Raw genomic sequence first — 22,063 nt, forward strand, 5'->3', positions numbered from 1 at the left:
TCAACTTTTGTTTATAGTCAATAGTTATAGTGAAAAAAGTATATGGATTCATTGGTTTTCTAAATGCCCGAATAGAGATCCTAATTTTTGTTTGGGGATACATTAAAAAAAATGAGACAAAATAATTTAGCATCTCCATATAAAGTAAAATAATAATACCGTGCAAATGCACTTAAAATTTGATCTATTTAAAAAAAATTTAAAAAGAGATTAAAGGAGAGTGGAATTCTTAATTTACTTGAAACAATAAGAAGTTGGAAGAAGGAAAGTAATTTGAAAGGCAATATTTTAATTTGTTTAAGGAGTCAAAAAAGTTTGGAAAGGAAGAGAACAGAGGATTTGACCAAATCGATACTTAGATGGTCAAACAGAATGTATTGGAAAAGAAAAACAGGGAGAATTTTTCAGAACCAAATTACTAACTGGACAACCTAAATGGATTAGCATGAGTAATATGCTAATGATATAAAAATAAAAGTTGTCAAAATTTTATAAGTAACAATGAATAATCAAGACAAATAATAGGGGTACAAAATTAAAAAGATTTGAGGACTTGTAGAATTATCCTAATTACAGATTAAAAAGGGAATCATGCCATTGAAGAGAATGTGAAAATAAATAAATAAAAATTATGGATTGATTGATTTAAAAAAATCAAGAAAGGCATAATCAGAGAAGACTATCTGAGAAGTTCTTAAAAGAATATCAATGACAACGAGTATCTCAAATTTTTTCTTTTTTTTTCTGTAAAATTTCAGAACCAAAATTCTTTAGACCCCAGCATTTATTTTCACAGGAACAATATATTTTACTATGCTACCATGAACCTTGAAGTCAATGCCCTCGATTCCAATGGATAATAGTTTCATTAATTTGTTTGTGCTTTTTTTTTTGCGGTAAATAGATGAAAACTTTGAGTTCCTTGAATTCTTTAAAGCGCCTAATATCATCAGTTACTGGAAACTCAAAAAATAGAGAAGCATTTTATTAGAATCGGACCAAAAAATTTATTTGAAATACCATAACAACATTTATGAACAACCAACTGTTATACTGCTCATCATGTTACAGTTACACTAATATAGTGCTCATGGGAATGCATTCCTATTGAAATTTTGCTTTTTCTTTATCTTCTGTGAAATTTTATTAGTTTAGACGTTATAAGGACTAGTGTTAAAGGCGCACCCAGTGTGTGCAATTTAGAAATAATTATTGATTTTTATGAATATATTAATATTATTTTTACAAAAATAAATTTTATATAAATTCTTCATGAAAAAAAAATTACAATTTATTAGTAATTTTTTCTTTAATACAGTTATAGTTAATTTGATAGTTGCTGTATCTAAGGGAGTTATAGGAGATTATATTAGCAAATATGATTAGGTGGTTGGGGTAAAAATTAATTTTTTTAAGAGCAAAATTGGAAGTTCAAAAAATGACACAAAATGTTTATCCCAACTGCCACCTCTCTCCTTTTACTGTTTTATGGATATTTGGTGTGCTCATCCTTTTTTTTTCTTTTTGGTTGGTTGTAATTTGGGTCCTACATTCAAGTGTTTTCAATAATTGAAGCATATAAAGGGAAAAATTTGAGAAACCACAACAATTCATTTACAGGTTATATAAATCAGTAAACAGGAATAGTATAAAAAAGATGAACAAAATGGCTACAAGCACAGCCATGGTATTTAGAAACATTCAGCATTGAGAATTTCATAGCAATATTCTCATTCAACACTAATGAAAAGGGAATCGACATGAGGGTTTTCTACCTTGATATTCGTCAATTTTAAATAGGTATTACAATTAGCTATGAGGTGGCCGATTTAAGATTTAGTTGATAGAGGTTGACAAGAAACTATACAAACTGTGATAGAATACAGATGTATTTTGCAACATCTAGAAATAATTGAAAGTTGAAAATTTCCATTTTTTCCCCTCTAAATGTTGGTAATAACCCATTAAGAATAGTACCAGTAAGAACCGGCAATGCATGATTTCATAAATTAGATCCAAGCTCGACACAGATTGATCCGCATCATGTGAACCTTTTTCTTGGTCATAAGCCACTGACATCTAAAAACTAACGAGCATACATTACTTTACACCGACTGAGGCCATCAGGTCTTCGTACTCTGGATCACTCTCCTGTTTCTGAATCTTTGCTCTGTTACTGCTTAAATGAGTATTAAGAGAAACAGATGTTGGCGAGAAGGGATCATACACTTGCTGTACTCCAGAAGCTCTAGAAGATAGCCCAGCAGCAGGTTGAAAGGAAATATTACTGTTAATATGTTGATTTGGAGCAACAAAACTTGGCGGCCTAGTTGCCGATGGAGGGTAGTTTTGCTGAATTTGCATTGGGCCCCCTGCTCGAGGAATTCCATCTGCATTGACGAATGGGGGATCTAAATTGAAGTTTCTTGGTTGCAGTAGAGGAGCAGCATTCGAACCTGGAAATGGTGCATGCCTAGGTGGACCCAGAAGCGCTGTTGGACTACTGGGAAAGTTAACAGACGTTTGAGCTCTAGGCTGCATCATTTGATTGCCAACATTAGGCCTAGAAAACCCTGGATTTGCAGGTGGTAGTCTCAACATGTGCATTCCTGGCTGAACAGGTGAAATCTGAGATTCCTGATATGGCTGTGCTGATTGATTTGGATGTAAAAGTATAGGTTGAGTATTTGGTCTATGAGCAACTTCAAGGGCTGGATTGTGTGGCCGGTGAGGCTGAAAAGTAAAATCATTTGAGCTGGGTTGCTGTGGTCTGGGAGCAGTCATATTTGCAGGGTTAATGGCATTAAAACTGACAGCACCAGCAGGACCAGAATTAGGAATTCCTGAAGCTGGATGTAGTAGTGTTGATGAAGATGTCACTGGTGAAAGAAGAGGGGTGGATCCTGGTACCACATTGGGAGATGAATTAGGTATCACAGCTCGTGGCATAACAGACTGCATGGGACCAGGTACTTTTGCTGCTGAAGGTAGTGGAGAAAGTGAAAGCCCCTGTTGGAAGTGGGAACTAGAGTTGAAGTATGGGACATTTGCGGGATGATTAACTGCAGCACCAGCTGACTGCAAAGCAGATTGCTGGGTAATTGGAAAGATATTTGGCGGTGCAGCTCTGGACACAGCCAAAGGATGAGAAGCCATGGAGGGGTGGCCCTGCAGACCAGTTGTTGCAGGGGTCATTGACATCATATTTCCAGCTCCAATGGATGTTGGAGTGTTCACTGGTACTATAGATGATCCAGCATAAGGTGGCTGGTAAGAAATAGATATTGAACTCCCAAACTGGGTGGGCCCAGTTGGTGCTGACTGGTTAGTAGATAATTGTGGTGATGTGACATTTGATTGAATAGGTGCAGGTTGTGAAGCTGACAAAGGTGGCGGATGTGAAATGTATGGCCTCTGCAGAACTTGTGGTTGCTGTGGCCCGGAGGTAATAAGTGAAGGATTCTGGGGAACCGGAGTAAATCCCACTGTGACAACTGGCCGAGGACCAAATATTGGCAGCATACTTGAGGGATTGAACTGTGATGGAGACAAATGGACAGGAGCCGCAGCAAAACCTGATGATGGAAAGGCATGTGTCTGAGGTGCACCCACAGGAAACCAAGGCCCTGAGTACTGCTGAAAGTGATTAGGTGAAGGTGCTGGTCCAGATCCTACACTTGGCTGAGCCACTCCACTTGCCACACCAGCAGGCACATTAGTACCAGGTGTGCCTTGACTCGGAGCACCACTATTCACATTGTCACCAGATGTTGCAGTTGATGTTACAGTAATGGAAGCAGGATTCCCCTGAAAAGTCTAACAATTACTAAGTTATTTTCGTACAAAGAATGGCATGAAGAAGTAAATTACTCTAAATGACCTTAAGAAGATATTAGCAATCATAACTGACTAATATTCTACGATCTTAAAGTTCAGGAGACTCACCGAAACTGGGGTGACTAGCAGTTCAATAAGAGCCACCGCAGCATCAATCTTTTCATATGTGTCAGCTGATACATGAACGTGCAACTCATCATAACTACCACATGTTTCATTACCATCAGGAGTAGTAACTTCAACCTGGAGAGTGATAAGAATAATAGCAGAGAAAAACATAAAGAGAAGCCCATGCATATCATCATGCAGCCCATCGCATGTACCAGCGTAAACAAAAGAGAAATAAATACCCAAGCTGATGCTCTGGATAATTACTAAAAAAGGGGCGAGAATCATATGCATGCAGGACCTAGTGAAACAGGACAAGAAATATAGCAAGGCAACTTGGGGCAGCCACATTACCTTTTCTCCAGTAACTGCTCTTGTTCCATAAACTCGTACTTTAGCTCCAGTTTCCTGATCTCAAAGTAAACAACCAGTGAATTTTTCACACAGAATTATAATTGCATACTATAAATAATTGTGGCAGTAATATAATATTAGCACAGAGGGCATATGCCGATATAAACCTTTTCCAGTCGCTTTTGAGTGTCATTTGCTGGCCCAAAAATTAAACCAACCATATTATATGCAGCATTCTCTTTAATCTGCACATAGACAGAGCAAAAACCAATACGAGGAATGTCATCAGCAAATCCCAGAAGTGTCCAATATTAGTTCTGCATGCAAGAAATTAAAAACAACTGTGACATTAGAAAAAGTGTGGCCTCTTTCTTTCTCTAGTTTCTCAAGCAAGAGTGGGATGGAGGAGACCCAAGAGTACAGTGTGTCTCTTCTTGTATCAATAAAGATTTGAAATCCAAACCAATAGGTAGGCACATGACTACATGTGTATGATCCACAAGAATGTCCATGGTCATCCTACTGCAAAATAAGTGTAAGCTTTATTCCTATTAATTTGTGAAACGAATAGACCCAACAAAACTTCAAAGGAACTCAGTAGTCAGTGATGTACTAGTTTCAAACCATCTTCACCACTCAGCAAGGCTAGAAAGTAAACAATTTCGATATCCAACATATCCACCTTTCCATATGAATGAAATCCTTATCTCTCAGCACACATAATATTAACAAATCATCTTTCTTGGAAGTCTAACTTCTTAATGATCTCACTCTAGATCCTCCAAAAAATTAAGATGTCCGCATAGATAATGTATTTCACCTAAGAGGTAACATTCAGTGTCCTTGTTAAGGTCTTGTTAAATAAAATAATAACTCAAACAGGAATTTGACCAACGGTAAACAAAGTTCTCATTTGATTATACCTCTACCCAGTATAAGAAAAGCTTTGTCACTTAAGCCCTGCTTTGAGAACCAACCATATAACTGAAGAAAATAAGTTGAAAGACTACTGCCAGACAACATATGAACAAATAGGCAAACACCAAAAAAAATTATAGAAAATTTCTGTCGAAAATATTATCCCCCATGATTATGGGAGATATTATCGCCCATGATTATGGGATTTTATTGCTTATGATCAATCAAGTTTGAATAGATTAACTAAAATAAAAGATAGGATGTGAGTTGATTACGTAATCCCTAAAATCATGATTCTGTTACCTTAAGTTGTGGCAGAATTGTGAAAGGGTTGCCCTATAAATGTCTACCTTGTAAGCATATTCCGAGTGTGGGAAAATAAAAAAAGCAGAGTTTTGTTTATTTCCTTTTCGTTTTTAAAGTTTACATAGTATCAGAGCTCCGGCTCTGTACCAATTCCTGTCCATGAATTACTGAGCAGCCATGACTGGATCCAAGGAGTCTACTGCTCACACAAGAGAAGACTCATTCTCATCTTCAGTAATTACCCAAACTACGGATTACACTGCTTCAAATTCTCCTTCCCTGCAAATAACCGTTCATAAATTAAATGGTTCCAATTATCTGGAATGGGCTCAATCCGTAAAACTTGCTATTGATGGCAGAGGTAAACTCGGCCACATTACTGGAGAAATTCAACAACCAGCTGCTGAAGATCCCAATTTGAAGAGATGGTGGTATTCAGAGAACTCTCTAGTTATTGCTTGGTTGATAAACTCTATGGAATTAGCGATAGGAAAGCTACATTTATTTTTGCCCACAGCCAAAGATGTGTGGGACGCTGTCTGGGATATGTATTCCGATGTAAAGAATTCGTCTCAAATTTTCAATCTCAAAGACGAAATTGTGGAAATTAAGAAAAGAAGACAGAGATGTTACAACCTATTACAATCCGATGGTAACTTTATGGCAGGAATTGGATCTTTGTTATGAGGACGAATCGGACTGCCCTGCAGACAGTGTTTGATATAAGAAATGGGAGGAGAACGACAGAGTCTATGTCTTCCTGGCCGAACTAAATCAAGAACTTGATGAGGTGCGAGGTCGTATTTTGGGCAAGAAGTCTCTTCCCTCCATTCGTGAAGTATTTTTTGAGGTCAGGAGAGAAGAATCAAGGCATAAGGTGATGCTAAAGTCCAAGGTAGAGTGTGAAGTTGAGAGTTCAGCATTGGTTTCTAAGGGGACAGATTTGGACGGAGATAGAAGCCTTGGTGTGAACACTGTAAAAAGTCGTGGCACACAAAGGACACGTGCTAGGAATTACATGGGAAACCTTCGAATTTCAAGAAGAAAATGGAGGTGATAGCAAGGCGTTGCAGACTGTGAACGAGGATTCTCAAAAGCAACAAACCGACTCTGAGACACTGACCTTCACAAAGGAACAATTAAGCCAATTGTACAAACTCTTTAAGTCTCCACAATTTTCAACCACTGAGCAAAAAAGCTTCACTCCCTTCTGCTCTTTTGCTAAAAATGGTAATCATTTTATTGTTCCTCTTTCATGTAAAACATCAAATGCATCTTGTGCACGAGTTTTATGGGTTATTGATTTTGGGGCCACTGATCATATGACCAATTCGTCACAATTATTTTCAACTTACAGTCCATGTGCAGGCAATAAGAGGGTCAAGATTGCTAATGGATCATTATCCATTAGAGCTGGCATAGGTTCCGTTGTCATCTCTCCTACTCAAACACTTCATAGAGTTCTTCATGTTCCAAATTTATCTTGCAATTTGCTGTCCATAAGTAAATTAACTAGGGATCTCAAGTGTCGGATTAATTTTTTTCCCTTCTTTCTATGAGTTTCAGGAACAGACCACGGGAAGAATGATTGGATGCGCTAGAGAAAATGGGGGACTTTACTTCCTTGAAGATGGATCAAATGTGACAATACCAATCAAAAACACATGTTACAAGTCTGTGTCTATTACTAGTAATAAAGAGATTACGATATGGCACTTTAGACTAGAACATCCTAGTTTTTATTACTTGAAATATTTATTGTCAGCTTTGTTTAAGAATAAGGATTCATCTTCCTTTCAATGTGAAATCTACGAATTGGCTAAACATCATCGGTCTACATCTTCTATACAACCTTATCAACCCTCAAAACCATTTTTTCTATTACATACTGATGTTTGGGGTCCCTCTAGAATTTCAACTCAGTTTGGAAAAAAATGGTTTGTTACATTCATTGTTGATCACATGAGAGTTTGTATGGATCTAAATGGATGGATCTAAATGGATTAAATAAAAACCAATTATCCATTTATAATCCATTTAAATATTTTTGTTACTTTTTTTTTTGTATTACCATTTCTTGTAAATTCAAGCCACAAAATACCACGGATGTAAATTCAAGCAAAATGAACCTTCATTTCACTAAAAAACTATCTGAAATTATTATTATTATTATTATTATATATATATGTATATATATATTACATATTACAGAGTAGCCATATATTGCAAACTAGCCCAAACAATAGAAGTCCTGCATAGACCGTTTGTAGGGTATCTACAAAAATACCAACACTGGCTTTTATTCGTACTCACACAACACTTGCAATGTCTACTACTAAAGCCACGGATGACTTTTGAGCTCAACATCTAGTAATCAGGTGCATGGGTGTACCAAGCAGGCCATGTTCCCTTTGTCCTGACCTCTTCAAAGCCAATCGAAATCCCACGTACTGTGGAGTTTAGAAGAAGAAACAAAGGAATAATTAATTAGTTCAGCAGGGGTCGGGGGGAATTAATAGGCAACGGGGCAAGGGGTGGGGGAGGGGGAGGGGTCCCCCGCTCCAACTCCGCCCCGTTGCCATCCCTAGACACACCACATCAGGTGGTTTAGACAAGAGAACACAGTCTTCTGTTGCATATGCACGCAAACTGTTTGACTTGTAATCCATGAAATACAGGGAAATCTAAGAAAGGAAAGAAAAGTTTTAAGGTTCTGAGGTAGTTCATGTTTTCAGCTACACTTGACGAGTTCTAGTGTGCTCTGTGTATAACTTGACAATATTTTAGGGAGAAATGTGGAGGAGTCCATTCAATAGGCCATGGACAAGTTGAATTCAAAGTTTCAAGCTTTTCATAAAGCTCAAGCCCTCAGGTCTAGCTAATTCAGTGTACCTATATCTTAGGAAACTCAACCTTACTTTCAAATTTAAGCATGTGACAAGACTTGATTTAGAAGATCTTCTAGGCACTCAATGTTCTATAACAAAACGTTTACTTTTAGCCTCATCACAAACCAGCAGAAATATTTTCAGCCAGCAGAAGTATTACTTCCAGCTCATCAAGTCCTCTATCAGAAGTATCATTAACCAGCAGATGGAATTTCTGGTATACTTATCAAGAAAGGAACCTCATCATTGTACCATAACTGAACAGCAAGACATAGCTAGACTGCAGGATTCAAAGAACTTTGCCAAAACATTCCAATGGTTAAAGCACACAGATATTAGCACCAGAGATGCTTGAAGCTACATTCAAACTTGAAAAAGCACCTGAAGTTCAGATATCAAGATTAGACCTATTCAAATACAAAAGGTCAACATTTTTGTAGCGTACTTGCTAGGAAAGTAGTGTTCGACAAACTCTGTCGTAAATGGCTGCTGAGAAACCAAAATTGACCCTCAAATGCACAATTCCATAAGTTAGCAATTTCATAGTGATATCTTTACTATAATGCTCCAGACACTCAAAAGCTTCTTGATAGGTTAGCATGTCTTTTACAGGTTTCAAGTAATCTGGTTCCATTAGGTGCCAAATTCCCCTTCCCCCACCATATCCATGCGACCTTTCTTTTTTTTTTTTTAACAAAATAAAAAAGAAAAAGGTTGAAAGAATTTAGAGTTGGGTAACAGCAATAAATTGCATAATTAAACCTCCGACTACTACAAAGTCACTGAATTGAGGCATGAAAATGACCCACCAAAAAAATATATATAAGGGGCAGTTGGTCCCTTGTGGGCTCATTGAAATGGAATCAATCTATAGTAATGATGTCAATGCATGTCTATTCAACAACCCGTGCAATGATTGATAGAGACAAAAAATACCCAGATGATATCATTCCAAACAAAGGCAGAAATCATTTTTAACATTCCAACTAGCTCCCAACAACCAAGTAATCAGAAGAAAATTACAATCCAAAAAAAAAAAGATTCAATCGTGATAATTAACCAACAACAGAACAAATTGAAGGACTTTTAATTACAGAACAAATTGAAGCATAGAAATTAAAGAAAACAAAACGAACTGGACAAGAAGAAAATGCAGGTAAATTGTGAATAACAAAGAAAGCCCAGAAAATTCAAGGATTAAATGGGAACTTACAACATCATGACGGGAGATTCCGAGGGAGTGAAGAGCAGAAGCGAGTCTGGCGCACCTGCCACGAGTTTCTGCCCAAGTGAACTTTAAATCGCCATACACTACTGAAATCCTGTCTCTGTATACAATTGCCGAACGCTCCAAGAAACTTATGGGCGTCAGAGGTACATAATTTGCTGAGCATTTGACAGTACCCTCCATTGATGATTCTATCCTTTTATCTGAAAATCCAAAAGAGCGCTTCTACTATCAACAGGAAAGTAGATAAGAGAGGTTGTTTTCCTGTTGAAACTTGGGCGATGGATTGTGCAGTATCGTTGAAGTATGCTACAAATAAATGGACCCTTCCTTGCGTGGGGTGTGAATTTACCGAATGAGGCCTTTGTTGACTCAGCTGCAAATTGAAGGTTGGCTATATGCTGCAGATGTGACAACTTGTCGGCAACAAGGTGTGGCTACGAATTGTTGGCAACTTCCAGGAAGTCTCCTCTTTAGAGTGTAGCTTTGCAAAAAGTGGAAAAATTTGGAAGCGCAAAAAGTTGTGTGGAAAAATTTCATTCCCGCAAGTTTTAGCCTCCTTGCTGCCCTTAGTTGCCAAAGTTGAACCATATCCTTCCTTGTCTCATCGCAGAAAGCATCCCCCCATCACCATTGCAGAACACTTTCATCCTAATTCCAATCCCAAGCGAGAAAAAATGGCTGATACTGCTGTTAGTGCTACTATTCAGGTTGCATTGCAGTCGGTTGTTTCCCTTGCCGCTGATCATGTTAATCTGGTTCGTGAATTCCCAACGGAGCTGGAGAGACTCAACAAATCTGCTGAAATGATTCGAGGCTTCTTGGCTGGTGCCGACGAGCAAATGCATAGCTCAGACGTGAAAATTTGGCTCAAGCAGCTGGAAGAAGAGGTTTTCAAAGCTGACAATGTGCTGGACGAGCTCAACTGTGAAAATCTTCGTCGGAAGGTGAAGTATCGAAATCAACTCACGAAAAAGAAGGTATTCTTCTGCTTTTCATTCTTTAATAAAATTGGTTTTCGTTGGAGGTTGGGTTCAATGATCAGGGAGATCAACACGAACCTTCAAAGGATCCATCGGGATGCAGAAGGTTTGGGACTGGCCTACAAGCACCAAGTTGAAGATGCATTCCCTACTATTGCTTCTGGAGCCACAACAAGCCGACAGACCGACTCTACTATCGTTCGAGGAGATGTCCTAGGAAGAGACGAGGATGAATCAGAAATAGTTAAGAAGTTGTTGACCGAATCTGAAAGTGTTATTTCAGTTATTCCCATAACTGGCATGGGTGGATTAGGCAAAACAACTCTAGCTAAAGCCGTTTACAAAAATGAACAAATTGTTGGACATTTTGACAAAAAAATTTGGGTTTGTGTGGCTGAAGAAGTAGATAAAATCGAGAAGGTCTTCAAAATGATTCTTGAATCGTTAACAGGAGGAAAGGTTGAAGGGGATCGTAGGGAGGTTATAGTTCAAAAAATTCTAGAAATAGGTTGGAGGCATTTATAGACCAAATTTGGAAGCAATTTATTATTGCTGGGAGGCAATTGAAAATCTACCAGCATCCCTTGTGGTGCTAAACTGTCATTCTATTCTCTGCGAATGGTTTGCAATCACTTCTCATGCTCGGTCTGACTAAGTGATATTGCTGCCTGTGTGGCGACACAAATTTTGGGCAGACTCGGGTGGACCAAATAGCACAACAGCTGAGACTTGGAAAGTTGGAGACTGAGGAAAACCAAGATTTATCGTCACCATTTCAAACTGAGGAGCACAAATTTTCAGATCGTCAGCTTGAAGCTCAGGTAAACTTTGAAGTACACTATCTGACCTGGGTAGCTTGGGTTGCACTTACACCATTATATTTCTCTGTAGGAATTGGAGCTATTGGAGCTTGAAAGGCGCGATGCTACTGGTACCATCAACATGAATCTTTTAGATAATTCTTCCTGTATCTGTATTATGTGTGTGTGTGTGTATATATATATTTACTGTATTCTTGATGGTTTTTAGGTGAAATACTGAAGTTAAATCCGAGCTACAAGGTTCCTGCTGATTATAAACCTGTGCTGAAAGAGGCAAAAGTTCCGATCCCTGTAAGTCAGTAGAGTTTACTGATGTGATGGTTTTAGCACTTTGTTGCCTGTTTATGCATTATAACTAGAACACAATCTGGCTTTCTAGGGAAAGAAAAAGAGAAATAAGAAATAAAGATTGAAAATAGCCTTTCTCTGAATTGCGGCTATATTTGAATGTTTCAATTATTCACTGGAAACATTTGAGGTAGCAGGCAAGGAGTTAAAATTAGTAGTTGTCATGCTAGAATATAGTTGGCCTCCATATCATCTATAACTATTGCCAGGTTGATCACAATTTAATTTTGTCAGATTGGGCATTGTGGTATGAAATAGAGAATAGAAGTCTGAATCACAAAAGTGATTCTGAAGCATTAAAGTAGTGCACATCAAAGTCTTATTGTGTGATGAAAACATAATTGAAGCAATTCAAACTGGAGGTGATTTGAGGACAATAGGACCCTGGAAATATGGCTTTGTATTATGGTAATATGTTATATGTTTATTAGCTTAATTTTCTATCTATCTATCTATCTATGTTTATTCTTTGAGGTGGATGCTTCCCCTTCTGCCCCCTCGTTCCCTCTAATTGTGAGTGGATGGGACATTTTGGCTGGGGCTGTATTAATATAATTATGCTTAATCTGCTCATCTCATTCCATTAGGCTACAGACTTAGTTTATCTTTCGGAGATGGGATGCATTTCACAGTAACTGTCCTTTTGCTTCGATATCTTGGTCTCATCGAGTCATGTACTGCTACTGATTTCTTCTTGTGGTCTAATTGATGGTAAGTGGATGCTGAAAGAACAAAAAATGTGGAGAGCTAGCCTTTATGGAGTTCAGAATTTCTAAGAAGAGTATGGCTTGTCTACATTTTGGCATATAGTTGGTGAAGATAACAGCAAACTTACCATATTTGCATGATTGCAAGATTGGAAATTGTAAAAAAAAAAAAAGGAAATAAACAGAACTCTGCTTTTTTTATTTTCCCACACTCAGAATATGCTTATAAGGTAGACATTTATAGGGTAACCCTATCACAATTCTGCCACAACTTAAGGTAATAGAACCATGATTTTAGGGATTACGTAATCAACTCATAGCCTATCTTTTATTTTAGTTAATCTATTCAAACTTGATTGATCTTAAGCAATAAAATCCCATAATCATGGGAGATAATATCTTCGACACTCCCCCTCAAGTTAGTGCGTATATATTTATCATGCCCAACTTGCTTGTAAGAAGTTCAAAATTTGGTCTAGAGAGCCCTTTTGGTGAGAATGTCAGCTATCTGCTGAGCTGATGGAATGAATGACATGCAGATAATTCCTCCTTCAAGTTTCTCTTTTATAAAGTGGCGGTCAATCTTAATATGTTTGGTTCTATCATGTTGCATGGGATTATGAGCTATGCTAATTGCTGCCTAGTTATCACAATAGAGCCTCATTGGAAGTTCAATAGGTCTTTTCAGCTCCTCTAAAACTCTCTTTAGCCGTAACACCTGAGACACACCATGAGCCATAGCCGGTACTCTACCTCTGCACTAGTACGAGCTACAACACTTGGTTTCTTACTTCTCCAAGTAACCAAATTGCCCCATACAAATTTACAATACCCCGAGGTTGATCTTTTATCAATGACTGATCCTGCCCAATCAGTATCTGTATAAGCTTCAATGGTTCTTCGATCTCTCCTTTTAAAGAACAATCCCTTTCCTGGAGTGCTTTTTAAGTACCTCAGAATTCGATATACTGCATCAAGGTGCTCTTCACACAAAGAGTGCATAAACTGGCTCACAACACTCACTGAAAAGGCTATATCAGGACGAGTGTGAGCCAAGTAAATTAGCTTGCCCACTAACTTTTGGTATCGAGCAGTATCAACTGGTGTTCCATCTTTTAGATCTACTAACTTGTGATTCGGATCCATAGGAGTGTCTGCAAGTCGACATCCACTTATCCCTGTTTCCTTAAAAGATCCAAAACATACTTACCTTGGGACACAACCATGCCCTTTCTGGACCGAGTTACCTCCATTCCTAAGAAATATCGTAGTGTTCCCAAATTTTTGATTTCAAAACTAGAAGCAAGACTTTTCTTCAACCGCTCCATCTCAGTTAAGTCATATCTTGTGAAAATGATATCATCCAAGTACACAATGAGTACTGCTATCTTCCTGTCTTTGGAGTGTTTAACAAACATGGTGTGATTACTCTGAACTTGGGTATAGCCATGATCCTTTACTGACCTAGTAAATTCAAACCAGGCCCTAGGAGATTGTTTGAGACCATATATCGATTTTTTTAGCTTGCAAATTCTAAACTGAAACTTCCCTTCAAATCCAGGGGGAGAATTCATGTACACCTCTTCCTCCAGATCTCCATTTAAAAATGCATTCTTTACATCAAGTTATTGTAGTGGCCAATCAAGGTTTACTACCATTGAGAGAAGCTCCCTGATAGTGTATAATTTTGCCACTGGAGCAAAGGTTTCAAGATAGTTGATCCTGTAGGTTTGAGTAAACCCTTTAGCCACGAATTGAGCTTTGTACCATTCCAATGTCTCATCGAAATTATACTTGATGGTAGAGACCCATTTACACCCTATTGTTTTTTTTTACCTTGTGACAGGTTTGTTACTTCCCATGTTTGATTCTTCTCAAGAGCATGCATCTCCTCTTCAATAGCCTTTCTCCACTCTGGAACTTGTAATGCTTCCTGTACATTCTTTGGAATTTCCACAGAAGAAAGTTGTGAAGTAAATGTCAAGAAAGTAGGGGATCTCTTTTCATAAGAGACATAGTTAGTTATGGGGTGTTTGGTACAAGAACGCACTCCCTTTTGGAGTGCAATAGGAAGATCCAAATGAGCAATCTTTGAATCAGAGGAAACTTTATCTGAGGACTCAAACACATCAAATTCTACCCTAGGTTTGGATTCCTTGTTGTGAAGAGATGGGGGATCTTTTTCTTTTCCTCAATAATTTTTCCTGACATAGGGTTCAGGTTTTTTCCAGTTACGTTCCCATGTCTTTCACTAAAAGAATTTGACTCTATTATTGGCACTAAAGACAAGGGACCCTCTTTTAATCCTTGATCAATTTTTTCAAGTTTTTCAAAATCCTTTTGACAGGTAAATTGAAGAGTCATTTGATTTTTCAGGATTGTTATCTTGAAAAGATTTTTGTCGAGGAAATTGTGCTGTAGATTTTTCTAAAAAATTAGTAAAATCAATTCCCCCTATCAACAAAATTTGATTAGGAATTTGATTTTCAGTACAAAAAACATCATCATCTTCTCTAAGTTCTTCTATATGCCGAATCCCTGCCTGAAGAGGATCTGCAATAAGGGTTTATCTTTAAAAATTGTTACATCTATGGTTACAAACATTTTTTTGTGAAATAGGATCAAAGCATTTATGCCCATTTTGCGTGGGTGCATATCCAACAAAAATGCGTTTTCTTGCTCGAATATCTAACTTACTTTGACCCTGTTCATGATTGTGAACAAAGGCTATGCACCCAAACACCTTTTGTGAGATTTCATATGTTAATCAAGAAATGGGATAAAGTGTTTTGAAAAAATTCAAAGGAGTTTGTAAATTCAATGTTCTTGAGGGCATTTTGTTTATGAGATATGTAGCAGTTAAAATTGCTTCATCCCATAGATATTTAGGAACATTTCTTGAAAAAAGTAATGCCCTTGCCACTTCTAAAAGATGTTTATTTTTTCTTTCAATTACCCCATTCTGTTGTGGAGCATCATTGCAGGAGCTTTAATGCACAATCCCTTTTTCAAGAAAGAAACTTCCGAAAATTTTATTGAAATATTCTTTTCCATTGTCAATCTGTGCAATTTTGACTTTTTCTTGAAATTGGGTCAGAACCATGCAGTAGAAATTTTGAAACACACTTGCAACCTCTGATTTCTCTCTTAATAAATACACCCAACAAACTCTCATGTGATCAACAATGAATGTAACAAACCATTTTTTTCCAAACTGAGTTGAAATTCTAGAGGGACCCCAAACATCAGTATGTAATAGAAAAAATGGTTTTGAGGGTTGATAAGGTTGTATAGAAGATGTAGACCGATGATGTTTAGCCAATTCGTAGATTTCACATTGAAAGGAAGATGAATCCTTATTCTTAAACAAAGCTGACAATAAATATTTCAAGTAATAAAAACTAGGATGTTCTAGTCTAAAGTGCCATATCGTAATCTCTTTATTACTAGTAATAGACACAGACTTGTAACATGTGTTTTTGATTGGTATTGTCACATTTGATCCATCTTCAAGGAAGTAAAGTCCCCCATTTTCTCTAGCGCATCCAATCATTCTTCCCGTGGTCTGTTCCTGAAACTCATAGAAAGAAGGGAAAAAAATTAATCCGACACTTGAGATCCCTAGTTAATTTACTTATGGACAGCAAATTGCAAGATAAATTTGGAACATGAAGAACTCTATGAAGTGTTTGAGTAGGAGAGATGACAACGGAACCTATGCCAGCTCTAATGGATAATGATCCATTAGCAATCTTGACCCTCTTATTGCCTGCACATGGACTGTAAGTTGAAAATAATTGTGACGAATTGGTCATATGATCAGTGGCCCCAAAATCAATAACCCATAAAACTCGTGCACAAGATGCATTTGATGTTTTACATGAAAGAGGAACAATAAAATGATTACCATTTTTAGCAAAAGAGCAGAAGGGAGTGAAGCTTTTTTGCTCAGTGGTTGAAAATTGTGGAGACTTAAAGAGTTTGTACAATTGGCTTAATTGTTCCTTTGTGAAGGTCAGTGTCTCAGAGTCGGTTTGTTGCTTTTGAGAATCCTCGTTCACAGTCTGCAACGCCTTGCTATCACCTCCATTTTCTTCTTGAAATTCGAAGGTTTCCCATGTAATTCCTAGCACGTGTCCTTTGTGTGCCACGACTTTTTACAGTGTTCACACCAAGGCTTCTATCTCCGTCCAAATCTGTCCCCTTAGAAACCAATGCTGAACTCTCAACTTCACACTCTACCTTGGACTTTAGCATCACCTTATGCCTTGATTCTTCTCTCCTGACCTCAAAAAATACTTCACGAATGGAGGGAAGAGACTTCTTGCCCAAAATACGACCTCGCACCTCATCAAGTTCTTGATTTAGTTCGGCCAGGAAGACATAGACTCTGTCGTTCTCCTCCCATTTCTTATATCAAACACTGTCTGCAGGGCAGTCCGATTCGTCCTCATAACAAAGATCCAATTCCTGCCATAAAGTTACCATCGGATTGTAATAGGTTGTAACATCTCTGTCTTCTTTTCTTAATTTCCACAATTTCGTCTTTGAGATTGAAAATTTGAGACGAATTCTTTACATCGGAATACATATCCCAGACAGCGTCCCACACATCTTTGGCTGTGGGCAAAAATAAATGTAGCTTTCCTATCGCTAATTCCATAGAGTTTATCAACCAAGCAATAACTAGAGAGTTCTCTGAATACCACCATCTCTTCAAATTGGGATCTTCAGCAGCTGGTTGTTGAATTTCTCCAGTAATGTGGCCGAGTTTACCTCTGCCATCAATAGCAAGTTTTACGGATTGAGCCCATTCCAGATAATTGGAACCATTTAATTTATGAACGGTTATTTGCAGGGAAGGAGAATTTGAAGCAGTGTAATCCGTAGTTTGGGTAATTACTGAAGATGAGAATGAGTCTTCTCTTGTGTGAGCAGTAGACTCCTTGGATCCAGTCATGGCTGCTCAGTAATTCATGGACAGGAATTGGTACAGAGCCGGAGCTCTGATACTATGTAAACTTTAAAAACGAAAAGGAAATAAACAAAACTCTGCTTTTTTTATTTTCCCACACTCGGAATATGCTTACAAGGTAGACATTTATAGGGCAACCCTTTCACAATTCTGCCACAACTTAAGGTAACAGAATCATGATTTTAGGGATTACGTAATCAACTCACATCCTATCTTTTATTTTAGTTAATCTATTCAAACTTGATTGATCATAAGCAATAAAATCCCATAATCATGGGCGATAATATCTCCCATAATCATGGGGGATAATATTTTCGACAGAAATTTTCTATAATTTTTTTTGGTGTTTGCCTATTTGTTCATATGTTGTCTGGCAGTAGTCTTTCAACTTATTTTCTTCAGTTATATGGTTGGTTCTCAAAGCAGGGCTTAAGTGACAAAGCTTTTCTTATACTGGGTAGAGGTATAATCAAATGAGAACTTTGTTTACCGTTGGTCAAATTCCTGTTTGAGTTATTATTTTATTTAACAAGACCTTAACAAGGACACTGAATGTTACCTCTTAGGTGAAATACATTATCTATGCGGACATCTTAATTTTTTGGAGGATCTAGAGTGAGATCATTAAGAAGTTAGACTTCCAAGAAAGATGATTTGTTAATATTATGTGTGCTGAGAGATAAGGATTTCATTCATATGGAAAGGTGGATATGTTGGATATCGAAATTGTTTACTTTCTAGCCTTGCTGAGTGGTGAAGATGGTTTGAAACTAGTACATCACTGACTACTGAGTTCCTTTGAAGTTTTGTTGGGTCTATTCGTTTCACAAATTAATAGGAATAAAGCTTACACTTATTTTGCAGTAGGATGACCATGGACATTCTTGTGGATCATACACATGTAGTCATGTGCCTACCTATTGGTTTGGATTTCAAATCTTTATTGATACAAGAAGAGACACACTGTACTCTTGGGTCTCCTCCATCCCACTCTTGCTTGAGAAACTAGAGAAAGAAAGAGGCCACACTTTTTCTAATGTCACAGTTGTTTTTAATTTCTTGCATGCAGAACTAATATTGGACACTTCTGGGATTTGCTGATGACATTCCTCGTATTGGTTTTTGCTCTGTCTATGTGCAGATTAAAGAGAATGCTGCATATAATATGGTTGGTTTAATTTTTGGGCCAGCAAATGACACTCAAAAGCGACTGGAAAAGGTTTATATCGGCATATGCCCTCTGTGCTAATATTATATTACTGCCACAATTATTTATAGTATGCAATTATAATTCTGTGTGAAAAATTCACTGGTTGTTTACTTTGAGATCAGGAAACTGGAGCTAAAGTACGAGTTTATGGAACAAGAGCAGTTACTGGAGAAAAGGTAATGTGGCTGCCCCAAGTTGCCTTGCTATATTTCTTGTCCTGTTTCACTAGGTCCTGCATGCATATGATTCTCGCCCCTTTTTTAGTAATTATCCAGAGCATCAGCTTGGGTATTTATTTCTCTTTTGTTTACGCTGGTACATGCGATGGGCTGCATGATGATATGCATGGGCTTCTCTTTATGTTTTTCTCTGCTATTATTCTTATCACTCTCCAGGTTGAAGTTACTACTCCTGATGGTAATGAAACATGTGGTAGTTATGATGAGTTGCACGTTCATGTATCAGCTGACACATATGAAAAGATTGATGCTGCGGTGGCTCTTATTGAACTGCTAGTCACCCCAGTTTCGGTGAGTCTCCTGAACTTTAAGATCGTAGAATATTAGTCAGTTATGATTGCTAATATCTTCTTAAGGTCATTTAGAGTAATTTACTTCTTCATGCCATTCTTTGTACGAAAATAACTTAGTAATTGTTAGACTTTTCAGGGGAATCCTGCTTCCATTACTGTAACATCAACTGCAACATCTGGTGACAATGTGAATAGTGGTGCTCCGAGTCAAGGCACACCTGGTACTAATGTGCCTGCTGGTGTGGCAAGTGGAGTGGCTCAGCCAAGTGTAGGATCTGGACCAGCACCTTCACCTAATCACTTTCAGCAGTACTCAGGGCCTTGGTTTCCTGTGGGTGCACCTCAGACACATGCCTTTCCATCATCAGGTTTTGCTGCGGCTCCTGTCCATTTGTCTCCATCACAGTTCAATCCCTCAAGTATGCTGCCAATATTTGGTCCTCGGCCAGTTGTCACAGTGGGATTTACTCCGGTTCCCCAGAATCCTTCACTTATTACCTCCGGGCCACAGCAACCACAAGTTCTGCAGAGGCCATACATTTCACATCCGCCACCTTTGTCAGCTTCACAACCTGCACCTATTCAATCAAATGTCACATCACCACAATTATCTACTAACCAGTCAGCACCAACTGGGCCCACCCAGTTTGGGAGTTCAATATCTATTTCTTACCAGCCACCTTATGCTGGATCATCTATAGTACCAGTGAACACTCCAACATCCATTGGAGCTGGAAATATGATGTCAATGACCCCTGCAACAACTGGTCTGCAGGGCCACCCCTCCATGGCTTCTCATCCTTTGGCTGTGTCCAGAGCTGCACCGCCAAATATCTTTCCAATTACCCAGCAATCTGCTTTGCAGTCAGCTGGTGCTGCAGTTAATCATCCCGCAAATGTCCCATACTTCAACTCTAGTTCCCACTTCCAACAGGGGCTTTCACTTTCTCCACTACCTTCAGCAGCAAAAGTACCTGGTCCCATGCAGTCTGTTATGCCACGAGCTGTGATACCTAATTCATCTCCCAATGTGGTACCAGGATCCACCCCTCTTCTTTCACCAGTGACATCTTCATCAACACTACTACATCCAGCTTCAGGAATTCCTAATTCTGGTCCTGCTGGTGCTGTCAGTTTTAATGCCATTAACCCTGCAAATATGACTGCTCCCAGACCACAGCAACCCAGCTCAAATGATTTTACTTTTCAGCCTCACCGGCCACACAATCCAGCCCTTGAAGTTGCTCATAGACCAAATACTCAACCTATACTTTTACATCCAAATCAATCAGCACAGCCATATCAGGAATCTCAGATTTCACCTGTTCAGCCAGGAATGCACATGTTGAGACTACCACCTGCAAATCCAGGGTTTTCTAGGCCTAATGTTGGCAATCAAATGATGCAGCCTAGAGCTCAAACGTCTGTTAACTTTCCCAGTAGTCCAACAGCGCTTCTGGGTCCACCTAGGCATGCACCATTTCCAGGTTCGAATGCTGCTCCTCTACTGCAACCAAGAAACTTCAATTTAGATCCCCCATTCGTCAATGCAGATGGAATTCCTCGAGCAGGGGGCCCAATGCAAATTCAGCAAAACTACCCTCCATCGGCAACTAGGCCGCCAAGTTTTGTTGCTCCAAATCAACATATTAACAGTAATATTTCCTTTCAACCTGCTGCTGGGCTATCTTCTAGAGCTTCTGGAGTACAGCAAGTGTATGATCCCTTCTCGCCAACATCTGTTTCTCTTAATACTCATTTAAGCAGTAACAGAGCAAAGATTCAGAAACAGGAGAGTGATCCAGAGTACGAAGACCTGATGGCCTCAGTCGGTGTAAAGTAATGTATGCTCGTTAGTTTTTAGATGTCAGTGGCTTATGACCAAGAAAAAGGTTCACATGATGCGGATCAATCTGTGTCGAGCTTGGATCTAATTTATGAAATCATGCATTGCCGGTTCTTACTGGTACTATTCTTAATGGGTTATTACCAACATTTAGAGGGGAAAAAATGGAAATTTTCAACTTTCAATTATTTCTAGATGTTGCAAAATACATCTGTATTCTATCACAGTTTGTATAGTTTCTTGTCAACCTCTATCAACTAAATCTTAAATCGGCCACCTCATAGCTAATTGTAATACCTATTTAAAATTGACGAATATCAAGGTAGAAAACCCTCATGTCGATTCCCTTTTCATTAGTGTTGAATGAGAATATTGCTATGAAATTCTCAATGCTGAATGTTTCTAAATACCATGGCTGTGCTTGTAGCCATTTTGTTCATCTTTTTTATACTATTCCTGTTTACTGATTTATATAACCTGTAAATGAATTGTTGTGGTTTCTCAAATTTTTCCCTTTATATGCTTCAATTATTGAAAACACTTGAATGTAGGACCCAAATTACAACCAACCAAAAAGAAAAAAAAAGGATGAGCACACCAAATATCCATAAAACAGTAAAAGGAGAGAGGTGGCAGTTGGGATAAACATTTTGTGTCATTTTTTGAACTTCCAATTTTGCTCTTAAAAAAATTAATTTTTACCCCAACCACCTAATCATATTTGCTAATATAATCTCCTATAACTCCCTTAGATACAGCAACTATCAAATTAACTATAACTGTATTAAAGAAAAAATTACTAATAAATTGTAATTTTTTTTTCATGAAGAATTTATATAAAATTTATTTTTGTAAAAATAATATTAATATATTCATAAAAATCAATAATTATTTCTAAATTGCACACACTGGGTGCGCCTTTAACACTAGTCCTTATAACGTCTAAACTAATAAAATTTCACAGAAGATAAAGAAAAAGCAAAATTTCAATAGGAATGCATT

At 38.0% G+C, this 22,063-nt stretch overlaps 2 protein-coding genes and 1 long non-coding RNA gene across 5 annotated transcripts; 1 reads left to right on the plus strand and 2 right to left on the minus strand.

The window, feature by feature from the left end:
• Positions 1-1,707: 1,707 nt before the first annotated feature.
• LOC140008232 (uncharacterized) lies at positions 1,708-4,863 on the minus strand. 2 transcript variants are annotated; one of them, XM_072051908.1, is made up of 4 exons: positions 4,467-4,863; positions 4,300-4,353; positions 3,946-4,080; positions 1,708-3,807 (listed from the first exon to the last, which is right to left on the minus strand). In XM_072051908.1, the coding sequence occupies exons 1-4, from the start codon at positions 4,518-4,520 to the stop codon at positions 2,101-2,103; spliced, it is 1,950 nt and encodes a 649-aa protein (XP_071908009.1). In that variant the 5' UTR covers positions 4,521-4,863; the 3' UTR covers positions 1,708-2,100. The 2 variants fall into 2 exon arrangements, with proteins under 2 accessions (XP_071908009.1, XP_071907999.1); XM_072051898.1 differs by having other exon boundaries at positions 1,708-3,816; positions 4,467-4,856.
• A 2,794-nt stretch (positions 4,864-7,657) lies between these two features.
• Positions 7,658-9,757, minus strand: LOC140008235 (uncharacterized). Its single transcript, XR_011815631.1, has 2 exons — positions 9,625-9,757; positions 7,658-7,973 (listed from the first exon to the last, which is right to left on the minus strand). It is a non-coding gene; the product is annotated as an uncharacterized lncRNA (long non-coding RNA).
• Positions 9,758-11,215: 1,458 nt separating this feature from the next.
• Positions 11,216-21,451, plus strand: LOC140008233 (uncharacterized). Of its 2 annotated transcripts, none has more exons than XM_072051913.1 (7): positions 11,216-11,443; positions 11,514-11,553; positions 11,652-11,734; positions 18,615-18,692; positions 18,806-18,859; positions 19,079-19,213; positions 19,352-21,451. In XM_072051913.1, the coding sequence occupies exons 4-7, from the start codon at positions 18,639-18,641 to the stop codon at positions 21,056-21,058; spliced, it is 1,950 nt and encodes a 649-aa protein (XP_071908014.1). In that variant the 5' UTR covers positions 11,216-11,443; positions 11,514-11,553; positions 11,652-11,734; positions 18,615-18,638; the 3' UTR covers positions 21,059-21,451. The 2 variants fall into 2 exon arrangements, with proteins under 2 accessions (XP_071908014.1, XP_071908011.1); XM_072051910.1 differs by having other exon boundaries at positions 11,219-11,443; positions 19,343-21,451.
• The last annotated feature ends 612 nt before the right edge of the window (positions 21,452-22,063 follow it).

The sequence above is a fragment of the Coffea arabica genome, chromosome 1e, assembly GCF_036785885.1.
Source record: "Coffea arabica cultivar ET-39 chromosome 1e, Coffea Arabica ET-39 HiFi, whole genome shotgun sequence".
Classification (NCBI taxonomy): Eukaryota; Viridiplantae; Streptophyta; class Magnoliopsida; order Gentianales; family Rubiaceae; genus Coffea; species Coffea arabica.